Source organism: Orcinus orca, chromosome 16 (assembly GCF_937001465.1).
Source record: "Orcinus orca chromosome 16, mOrcOrc1.1, whole genome shotgun sequence".
Classification (NCBI taxonomy): domain Eukaryota; kingdom Metazoa; phylum Chordata; class Mammalia; order Artiodactyla; family Delphinidae; genus Orcinus; species Orcinus orca.
In genome coordinates, this window is record NC_064574.1 from 9,015,809 (window position 1) to 9,028,071 (window position 12,263).

The following is a 12,263-nucleotide window of genomic DNA, read 5'->3' on the forward strand; positions in this document are numbered from 1 at the left end:
CATGGCAACCTAGATTCTCCACTAACAGTGGGTGGTACCCAGGACAGGTAGTTGCATCAGATATGATGGCAGATTGCTGCAATAGTTGCTGTGAGACTCTTGATCTCGGGCAGGAGAGCCAACTGTGTGTGTCTACACTTGACAGACATAGGTTGAGCCTCACTCTCTTTTTGGCCTTTAATTTCCGAGAATGATGGTCAAAACTTTCAAGACGTTGCGTTCATGTCTGAAGGAGATGGCTCCCTGTGAGACACCACAAAAATGTATCTTTCCAAAACATCTTCCAGGGAGATGAATACATTGGCCTTATGAGTTTCAGACCCAAAACAGCAGCTTTCTGCTCTGAAAGAAGTACAGTCTTTGGAAAATGTTCTAAGTGGGCGAAGTTCACAGCCCCTTAAGATAGAAACTGTTTGTTATCATTTCACCAAAGCAAAATATGTTTGGCTCTTCCAAGGTGTCTCTTGTTTGCTTGCCATGGATGGGACTTGTGTTTTCACCTTTATTTAATTGCTGGAACTGAGCAGAAGTTGAAAATCCAATATGTTCCAGAAAGGATGTCTGTGATGTGGAATAAAAATTAGAATGGCGATGTCGTAATTCTTGTTGGGAGAAAACCCTTCGGAATCTGCTCTGTTGTTGTTGTTACTGTTGTTATTTCTCTTTCCTTCTCTCCATCTCTCCCTTCTTTCTCTGCCCCCCCACCTTCTTCTTCCCCTTCTTCCCCTTCCTCTCCCTCCCCCTGCCCCTCCTGTCTCCCCCTCCTTCTTCTTCTTCTTCCCCCCCCCTTTCTTTTTGGAGCCAAATTTAGTAGCTCACAAAGCTCAGGTCTCTGGTAATTCAAATTCTCATGACTTTGCTGGCTATTTTCTAGCAAGCCTAGGTCTCTGTTTCAGCAGCCTACAAGAGGGACCTCTTCCCATGAACTTTAAATTTAAAAGCTGCAGGTTAAATCCAGGGCAGTTGTTAGCTTCGAAGTTCCAGGTTTTCTGAAGAGAAACTTCTTTTTGGATATTCGTGTGTAGTTGCCTATCCGAGGAACCTCGTGTCTCTTGCAGCTCGCACGTGAAAATGCAGAGTTGATCTCCAGCAGGCAAACAGAATGTGTTTTATTTTCAAATTTGAAACAGAAAAATAACATGAATTAGTTAAATGATTGATACTGAAAGATAACACAAAATCAGATAGAGATACAAATGAAAGCAAAATATTGGGATGGCCAAAAAGTACATTCAGGTTCTTCTGTAATATCTTATGGAAAAGCCCAAACGAACTTTTTGGCCAACCCAATATTTTTGTCAAGAAAATAAAGAAGCATTTAAAAATCGCTTTAAATTGCTTAGTCCTATAAATGATGTTTCTATTTCTAAGCTTCCACATTTCATCTCCTAACTGTTAGTTGGAAAGAGCGAGGCTAAAATGTTGTGATCTTGGCCCCATCATCCCCAGGCTATGCTGCCTCTTGGACCTCAGTTTACTCATCTCTTAAATGGCCGTAATAATATTACCTACCCCTTAGGATTCTTGTGAGAATTAAATGAGTAATGCAGGTAGTATGCGTATTTCAGTGCCTGAAACACAGGAAGAACTCAGTAATTCAGGGTTGGCAAACTACCATTAATGGGCCAAATATAGCCCATCACCTGTGTTTGTATGGCCCATGAGCTAAGAATGGTTCTTACATTTTGAATGGTTGAAGAAAAATCAAAAGAAGAATAATATTTTGTGATGCATGAAAATTATACAAAATTCAAATTTCAGTGTTTATGAATAAAGTTTTATTAGAACACAGACACCCTCCTTCCTTTACACAGTCTATGGCAGCTTTCATGCTACAAGGGCAGAGCTGAGTGATTGCAAGGCCCTTTGCAGGAAGAGTTTGCCTCCCCCTGCGGGAATGTCAATGCATAGGAGTTGTAACAACAGGAAGTGAGTGCTTCCCAGTAATCAGGGATTATATTTCCTCATGAAATTACACACCTCACAGCTGACTCAGTGTCCACGTGGAGTCAAGGTATATGTAAAACAATTAGTTTAATTTCCTTTTCCCAAGTAAGAGAGATGGTGTTAATCCAAACAATGGATAATACTCTAATCCTTCAGAACAGGACAATTAGGTGTCATTAACCATATTACAAGAGTCCTGAAACAGTCTCAACTTCTTCTGGCTGAAATGCGATTGAGTTTAGTTTTTAAAGTTTCTCTACCGAGAATTTCCAAAACTTTTCACCCAGTGCAAAGTAAAGAGCAGGCTGATGTCAACATTTTTCAAAATGTTTAATGAAAAGAAAAATAAGGTGCTTGAAGCCCCTGGAAGTTTTAACGCTTTCCCTAGAATGAGCCTTTGGTCCTAACAGGAAAAAAAATCTGTTTATCCTGACTACGGAAAATATTGAATTCTTTTGTTGTAACCTGAAAATGTTTTGACCACTGGTTAATTGAGGTAATGTTCTAACTAATGGTGGGGGTCTGGGGGCAGGGGTGGGAGCTTTCCTTCCCAGTGACCTATTAGATCAGGGAAACAGGTATTTCTCTTTCTTAGTGATGAACTTCTCAGTTGCAAGTGAAAGAAAACCCATCTCTACCTGGATTAAGAAGAAAGTGGAATTTATTGGCTCTCATGCTCTCCCTTGGCTCAGCCTTCTTGGCCTGGCTACGTCCTCTGCCTTCCAACATCACGTCAGCCAGTGCAGAGTAAAGGAGAAACTGGTCCAGCAGCAACCCTGCATGTCCTGGAATTTGTTCCTGTTCATTGACTTAAACGGGTTCCCATGCTCTGTTAGTCAGCATCTGCCAGGTTGTGTTGCAATAACAACCAAGCCCCAAATTCCAGTGGTTTTCAACAGCACAGATTCTTTTTTTTTTTTTTTTCTCACTCATGCTGCATATCAGCTGTAAGTTGGCTTGTGGGTGATCCTTATGGCCTCTTCCTACTGAAATCTAGATGGAAAAAGCAGCCCCCTCAACAAGGAGGTGCAGCTGGAATGGCAGAGAGAAAATAGTGCCATGGCTGAGCCATGGAATAGCTCTTAAAACTTTCACTCAGTCGAGGTTTATATCATGTCCACTCACATTCCATTCTCCAAAGCAAGTCACACAGCAGTGGGCATGCATGTGTAATTCTTTTATAGGAAGGCAGAATGAATAATTGGGAAAATTCTACTTTCTGCCACATATTCCCATCCCTGAACTCATATGACCAAGGAGCTAGACCATGTTAATTGGCTTAGACCTGCTCAACCAGCTTCATCCATATTACCTAGTATTAAAGTTAGGGAGGATTGTCCTCCCAAAGAAAACCTAGGGGGCTGAGAATGAGGAAGAATGTGAAAGAGTTACTGGGTATAAAAATAAAATCTCTACAGTGTCTTTGCAATTAAATAATCATGTTATAAATCAAATCAGAACAAATCCAAATAAGATTCTATAATTAAAAAATTTAATATCAATATTATTATGTCATGGGTGAAGTTTAAGTGGAGGAAATCCATTTTGCTATAAATCAGTTTCTGAAACTCACAGCTCTAGTAAAAACTGTGTAAACCAAATTTTAAGAGTAAATACGGTATATTACTAGGGGCAAAAAGTGAAACCTTTTGCTGAAATGTGTATTGTCCGTGTTAATTGTACTAGCCATCTACGTGCAACATACAATATCCCCTACTGAAATCAAGCAAGGGAGATTTAATTCTAAAATACAGCACAAATCTGCTTTTCACCTTGTCCACTGTACCCAAAGTTAAAGTGTGCAGATGCAGTCATATATTCTGAATAAGGAACGACTTTTTCCAAAGCTCTGGCCTGGAAAGGAATCAGAAAGCTATCCAAAGAAAAATCAAATTCTTATGTCTGTATATGCAAATCAGATCCTCACTTAGCTCGAATCCTTCTAGATTTCCACACTGGATGTCAGTGGATTTTTTTTTTTTTCTTGGCTGCTGAAAGCCAACTTCTTGGCCTGACTTCAAAGCTAATGAGAGTCCCTAGAAGTCCCTTTTTTTCTTCCTACTGAAGTAGTTGTGTTTTGACGAATGGACTCTGGGCTAGGATTTATAAGTTGACACCCCTTGACATTTGGAAAGGTCCAGTAAGAAAACCATTGGCACTCAAGTAAAGTTGATGTGCAAAGTTATTCCCATACAATCATTTTATCATATGAGTAAATGGCCCACCAGGCTCTCCACACAAAAAATGAACTTGCTGCTTCAATCGCAAATAAATCTGAACCCAGAGTCAGTGAGTCAGACTCTGTTCATTACCTACCTAAGGGCCATTTCCCATTCCTCCACCCTCTTTCTCTTGATCTTAGGTAAGGTTGGCAACCCCAAAGTATTTCACTGTGATTTGTCTAAACCAACAATCCCATTTTCTTCACCAATAATTAGTCAAGGGGTAAGGATGTGACCTACTTTTGGTCAATGAAATGTACCCTGAGTAGAGGATCAAAATACGGAAGTTCATTTGAAGCCACTCTTTTGCTGTGACTGTCCTTCCTTCTTAGGACATTGGGTTGAGGATGTGATGCATGGAACTGTGGCAACTACTTTATATCCATGAGGCAGCAGATAAAAGGATGAAAATTCAGCATGACAAGGATGGCAGAGCCAAAGGATAGAAAGAGCCCAGGTTATAGAAACACTGTGGAGCCACCGAACCAACCCCATAACTTCCTACTTTCAACCTTCTTCTTCCATACTGTTATTGGTTAAGTCACTATTAGATATTCAGTTACTGGTAAACAACTCCATCCTCATTGAAATGACTACTTGCCTGTGGTGTGACTTTGGCTAAGCCATTCACTCATTATGATTCTTGATCTATAGAATAGGGATAATGTTACCTACTCTGAGCTGTCTTGAGTAACTCAGTAACTCTTTATTGAGGTAATATATTAAAAATACCTTGTACAATGTCTGACATAGTAAGAGATAGTTATTGATATCTTCTCTAAATAGTGAACATGTGCATGGTGGGTGATTCCAGATAATTCATGCCCGTGGAGTAAATGGCTCTCAAATAGCCTAAGTAACAACCGCTAGTGTTAATTAAGTGCTTATTACATGTCAGGCACGGTTCCAAGAACTTCACATGTGTTGCCTGATTTAATTCTCAAAACAACTTTCTGATGTGCATACTATCCCCATCGAGAAATGAGAAATGAAAGCACAGACGTGTGGAGCAGGAAACTTGGATTAGAGCCCCTGGAAGGGGTAGGGTCGAGATGTAGGCCCAGGCAGGCTGGTCACTCTACCAGGCTGCCTACATTTCAGATGCACCCCAGGGCTCTTGTGGCTGAAGCTTATTTTTCAGAAATGCAATTAAATTAAGTCAGGCCTGGATGCGGAAACCCAGGACCACATTTGACCACTAATCCAGTCTCTTATCTGGCTCTAGTCTCTGCCTGGTTTCCTAAAGACCGGCCTGGGTTGAAGACAGACAGCCCGGCAGCAGAAGCCTCCTCCCAGTCGTGCTTTGTTTGACTGTCCAGTGGTTTTAGTGTTTTACTGTCTTTCAGTGGGACGACTTAACTTTCATTTGTTGTAGTTCCCACCACTCCTTTTTGTCTTAAACCTGGTCAATCCATGCTGACTTCACCTGCCTTGCATTCTGGGGACTTTTGACTTTATAACTCCCCAACCTAGATCTTAGATTACAAAGGGAAAATGCTGCAAGTTGTGTCAATACCTTAAGAAATGGAAGGTGGGGAGAGAATGCTATGATTTAATTGCCAGGTTTGGGGATGTTTCTATATGCTGATTTGTTGATGGACACCTTCCTGCTTCAGCTGACAATATAAAGATGAAGGGTCCTTCTCAATTTGGATCATCTGGGTTATTTGCAAACCAATGGTATATCCCGCATGGAGGAACGGAAAATGATTTCTCCACAGTCATCCTGTGTTTTTAGAAGTGACTAAGTTCCCTTCCCCTCCTCCCTAAGAGCAAGAACAGGATTCGGAGGAAGCTGGGGGTCTGGCACCAGCCAAAACAAATGCAAAGATGCCTTTGGCTCTAGAGGACTTCTCTCTGCGGCAGAGATGACAAGTGTTTGTGTAAAGGGCCAGATAGTAAATGTTTTAGACTTTGCCGGCTACATGGAGTCTCCGTTGCCAATTCTTCATCTTTTTAAACAATTTTTCCAACCCTTTAAAAAATCTAGAATCTATTCTTAGCTCATGGGCCATCCTCAAACAGGCTCTGGGATGAATTTGGTAGTAGTTTGCCAACCCCTGCCTGAGGAAACGAAAAGGAAATTATAAAACTCCAGGCCAACTAACTCTGTCGCGTTGCAGGGACCAGTGCAAACACAAAAGCTGTCCCAGGTGTGACTGGGGCACAGCCCAAACGGAGTGAGGCAATGCAAACGAACAAAATCTGGAATCAGAGCGCAGGTGAACCATCTAAGGGCAGGGCTTCCATCTCAGCCCCCCACTGGTGGCCATCCCTTCAGACATTCAAGGGGCGCTGAGCTCACGAGGTACCCTGCTGGGGGCCACAGGAACTTAGCCAGGGTTCTCTTGCCAAGTTCATCCTGTTTCTGAAAGCAGGAACTTCAGTTAAGTAACAAGAACAAGTGACTGGTCTGGGGAGAAGTGGGAAAATGAGTTAACAAGGAAATCAAGCCCATTAAACTGAGAAGCTTTCACGCTATCCTTTCTTGCAAAGAGGACGGTTTCTCCACAGCTGCAGCGAGCTAGGATGTGCAGTGGAAAACATCCCGGCCACTGTCCTAAGATTGTACTCTTAAGGACATAATTACACAGGCCAGGTGTGATCTACCTTTAGGGGAGACCAAACAGGTGGGTGTGATAGATTGATTGGAAGGGGTATTGAGCATGCTCTGAAGGGCAGTCCTTAAAAGGAACTCCCTATGCAAGCCTTGTAGCTTCCCAGGGCAGGAATTTTGTCTCTTCCACTTCAGCATATTTGGAGAGCACATGATATGATGTAAGTATTACTTCTTCAAGATGTGCCTGTGTATAACCTAGACTCCAAACTGTAGCTACCATGTGGTTGAGGGGAGAACCGGGACCCCACTTTATAAAACATGTCTGGGGGATGGGGTTTTTTTCCACTGTCTTATTACCTGGCAAAACAATCCAGGTGGTGTGTGAATCACAGGTAGAGGCTGTAAAGTCCGAAGAAGTAGAATCAGCCTTACAAACAGTGGATCTCAGCGAAGAAGGAGATCGCACACCTGAACCCACAGAAGAAACACTCAAGAGCGCAGAACGCAAAACACCAAGACCCTCTCTGATGGCGTTTCTCAGACAGATGGTAAGCCCTTGCTTCCAGTTCAGGGAAACTGAAATACATACATCAGCTTCTGAGACCAAAGAGCCCAGGTCAGGCGGTGAGACATGATTCTAGGTAGTATAGATGGAATATAAACCGAATAGGAGTTGAGAAAATTCCCTTTCGTCCTCCTGATTTAATCACAGAGAATGTCTCTCTTTATTGCTAATTTTCCTTAACCTTTAACCCCTGCTAACTGCCTTCTTAACAAAGGAGGAGCTGGCCTGGGCTCCTGAGCTGTGGCAGACAACAATACCAACCTGGAAGTTAATAGTGTTGCTTACTTTTAATTTTATTTATTTTTAAAAGTTTCGCTGTGTATTTGGCGAATGATCCCATTTTCCTCGTTATGGTAATAATATGCAGTTTCCTTTGAAAATACGTTTATTTACATAAAGAACATAAGGCATTTTTAAAGGATTAAGTAATTAATAGTTCAAGTTATATTTTGATGTTGGAAAACTTCTGAAGGGGATGTATGAGTGACACAAATTTGGGCAAAGCTTGTTTATAGATAATTCCAGAAAGGGTATGATATGAAAGGAAATGACGATTTCCTAATAGTGAGGGTGTATAATTTAGTTGGTGAATTTGCCATGTTTTTAATTTCTATAGAATGGAAAGAATCTGGGCAGACATCTTTGGGCGTCTGTGAAGAGTCATGTGCATAAAATATCTAAACATCCAGGAACTTAATATAATGCAATCAAACCCCAATCGGCTGGAAGACAAAAAACCAAAAAACCATGTAAAAGGTCATTGGTTTAATTCTCTTTTAATGAAAAACAAGAATTTCATTATAGTGTGCCTTTATTTTCAGGAGTATTTGGGAATTAATCCTTTGAGAAAGCAACTCTCTAATTTCACAAGCTCAATCTGTTAAGGAATTCTTTCTAGTCCACAAAACAAAACAGAACAAAACCCTTGCCAGTGGGAGATGAGGAATATTAGAAATCACTGTTAGAAACTGTTGACAGGAATCATTTTCTTTTATTGCTGAATTCTCATGGAGTAAGAAGTACTGGGCAGCCTGCATGGCTGGAACCCCATCTGTATTCCTGGCCATTTATTCTGCAATTTGGCACTGAAAATGGGCATCAAGATTTGAGATTTTTAAATCAATTTTTACATGACATCAGGAAAGAAAAGAACATTTGGCCTCTTTCTGGCAACCCATCTACATTACAAATGGGATCCCCAAATAGCTCATCACAACATTGAGGATGGTCCAGCTTTCTCGTTTCTGGATGGAGTTGAGAGATACAAAAAAAAAAGCAAACAGAATGACTTTCTCTTCCAAATAATCAACATGAGACTTCTTCGTTTAAAAGGGAGGAAAATACAAGAGACTCCAAATAAAGCATGAAAGACCTCTAAACCACCCAATGCATCCATTCAAAACAAGTCCTTAAATTCAAGTGAGGTTCCATACTTAAATTCATCCTCTGGAGTTATCCATTATATGTTGTTTGGGGATATTTTCTAGCAGTAGAAACTGTGTAAGTCTGAACAAGTTGGAAACAAGCGTCGTTTGGAATTGATTCTCCATAGGATAGGGATGGGGTAGAAAAGGACACATTTCCCCAAGTAATCCTCTGTCACTTCACAGTGCCAGGTCTTATAATGTCCATTGTTCTTATTTCCTGTTGCCCACTAAAAGGGTTATACCTGGGAGCTTGAATATTATTGCTTCCTTTTAATGTTTAAACCCCCAAGCTTCCATGATTGTTGAGATTTCCCCTAAAATTCCAGATTTCTTAATTATTCTGGTCTTGCATTCTGTTTTGTTTTCATTAGAACATTATATTCCCATTGCAGTTAATTCAGATACACGAAAGACAGGGGTTTTTTCAAGTTTACCACAATTCCCACCACTCCCTATTGCCCCACCCAGGCCACCTCCCTCATTGACATTTCTGGTCTATCCCGTGGGTATTTGAGTTTGCAGCCCCAGATACAGAGCCATCTCACTCTTTATAAGAACTTCACTGAATCACATTGTCTGGGTTTATCATGTTCTGATTAACCGTTGCGCTATGGATGGACATTTGGTTTCCAACTTTCTGCATTTCATTTATTCACTTATTCAACAAATAATTATTAAGCTCTCACTATATTCTAGATGATACAGATACGTAAATAGACGTGGTCCCTGTCCTCATGGAGAACAAAGCCTAGTAAGGAAAACAGCCTTATTTTGAAGTCTGTGCCATATTCAGTGGGCATGCACCATGTATCTTCCACACGTGATCTCAGCTGCTTCACTAACCTGCATGAATATCGTTATACGTTACTTTTTGCCCAGGTGTTAATATCCCCATAGTGTAGAATCCTGCAAGTCAGCTTCAGCAGTTTTTTTCAGGAAACACTTTTGGGTAATATTTCATAGCTTCCAAACTAAAGTCTTTGGATTTATGTAGGGAAAAAAACAAACAAACAAAAAACTGCTTTAAGGGCTTGAAGATAGAGGCAGCATCTGGCTCATCGCTATGGGATTTTTATTTTCTATTTCTTTTAGTATGTGCCTGAGCATTATAATTGAATAAGTGAATGTTTTAAACTGATTTTAAGTATTTTTAGCAAAATATAGTTTTTAAAAGTAATTGATTTAATAGAAGAGAAAACTCAATTGCAAACACATCACCCTTGTTTTGTAATCAGGGTTTCCATTCATCTGATCATTGATTTTCTACTTTCTAGCCTTCCCTTCCCTTAAATTTCTTTCAGATAGCGTATTTTACTATCCCATAGCAAAGTACTTCTTGGTTGAGTATTTTTTTTAAATAAATGCATTTCCCAGTTCATTTCTCAAGTGATCTTTTTCTTTCCAGAAATCAATCTTTCCTAAAAATAGAAAGAAGATCATTTTTCAAATAATTATATTTCAGGGAAAAGAAAATAGAGTCATATAAGTCCTAACATTGCATTGGGCACATGTAGATATAGCACTTCACAAAAATCCTATGGGCTCCTGCAGACTTTCGAAAAAATTGCAAGGAATAGCTAAGACATCTGTCACACCCTAAATAGAAAAAGAGTCTTATGTGTATTAATTCAACGGTATGTCAAGAAATTGGCTATCTGAAGCACTAGTATATTTTTACAAAGTGCGTGGGTGGAGAACTGTATTCATGTACCCACAAACCAGGTAGGCAGATGAAACCAGAAAAGGTGGTGGATGGAAGTACAAAGATAATAGATTTATACTTTGTCAATATTAATAACACCTTACACTTGAAAAGTGCTTTCTCCTGCAAACCATTGTCACATACATTGTTTCATTTAATCCTCCTCCTGTCTCTTTCTCTAGACCATTAGTTTTGTAAGAAACTCTGTTGGAATAACCTTCTCAGGCTTAGATAAGAAAGACTCTTGAACTTTAATACTGGGCAAATTAAAGGCCCAAGTGAGACAGCCATGAAATCAGAGGGATTTTGTTAATTACACTCAATCTAATAAATCTAAGAAAACCTGCTGAAATTGACTGTCTTGTGGAAAAAGGAGAATCGTTTGTAAGGATAATTATAAAACAACAAACAGGCGTCTTTTAGCCAAAGTTTTTGATCTCAACTTCTTCCCTGAGTGTTAAAATATGAATATTGAGTTGTTCTTTAAGGTAAGGTTTCTGAAAGTAGCATTTGTTGGGGGCAATTCCTGTCTCCATCAGCGACTTGCATTCTTTCCTACCCTAAAAGGGGACTCTGGAGTCATTTGGTGGGTCTCAGCTATTAATAGTAATAATAATAATAGCTACTGTTCTAAAACCCTGTGAAACAAACACTCTTCCTGCCCCACTGTGCAGATGAGGGCACGAAGACTCAGTGTTTAAGGGACCTGCCCAAGGTCGCGGAGCTGGTCGACAGCAGAGCCGGAATTCAGAGTCAGGCTTTCGTTGCTTCAAAAGCTGAGCCTTGTCACTGCCGCCTCCTCTGCTGCTTCTGGCAGCCATTTTCTTGGAGAGTAAATAGAACAACCATAGCTCCATTTTTGTGATTCTCCACCTGAAATTACAACAAAGCACGAGAAAGCAGAATTCATACATGTCTTACATAAAGCTTGGACGAAAGTTTTCTGAATATACTTGTCACTAAAGCGAGATTTACCTTGGCTGTGTCGTTTTGTCTGAATTGTCCAATTCCATTTCAGGTGAGCGTCTTGGTAAAACACAAAGATTGGACTCATAACCTCTGTTTATCCTGGAACTTTCTAGCAGGTCCAGTTCTTTAGATTTGTTGTAATGAGGTTGATTTAGTAAACAGTCGGGCTCCTCTACTCACACTAAATTAAAATATCCCAATTCTTCCTTTAAATCGCAACTTCAGTTGGGATAGATCTCTATCAAAATACATTTGTATTCCTTTCAAAGAGATTTGAACTGACCATCAAACACTTCCACTAGAATTTTAAGTACCTAAGTGATATATATCAGAGATGCTTCCAACATTCTTCAGAGTATCAGGCTATAGGAATGCATGACACAATGAAAGAAATTTAAAAGTGATTTCATTAATATGCAAGGCTTGGATTCACAACCAGATCCCATTTCAGCACCGCAGGCTGGATGCCCTGAGATGCTTCATCTTGGATTCTTGTGAATAAAAATAAACTCTTTGTAAAGAAACTTGCTCAGTATCATACTGGGAAATCTCCACAATTACTTAATAGTCTTCAAACTGTTCTTTAAAGTACTAAATAGTCTCTGAAAGCATTTTTGTCTCTTTAAACAGCAACTCTGTTTTTTGTGACAGCTGGGAAAAATAAGCTTCTGAGGTTATGGTCCTTTGAATAGAAAGCCCAACAGGAACTATTTTAATTTGTCACTGAAAGAGGGCTCTGCAAAGAGGAAAGAGGAGGGGTAGAAAGAAAACAAAGGAGAGAGGGAGAGAGGGAAAGAGAAAGGAAAGAAGGGAAGGGAGGAGGGAGGAAGGAGGGGAGGAATTGTTAATAACTGCAGGTATTGAAGAGACC

The 12,263-nt window shown here is 40.1% G+C and overlaps 1 protein-coding gene across 1 annotated transcript in view; it reads left to right on the forward strand.

Annotated features, from left to right (window-relative positions):
• The window catches only part of BCAS1 (brain enriched myelin associated protein 1), a 115,262-nt gene that overhangs the window by 81,129 nt on the left and 21,870 nt on the right, over positions 1-12,263 (forward strand). The window contains exon 11 of the mRNA XM_049700048.1: positions 7,104-7,277. Coding sequence (XP_049556005.1) covers positions 7,104-7,277 — 174 coding nt within the window. The remainder of the gene's footprint in view (positions 1-7,103; positions 7,278-12,263) is intronic.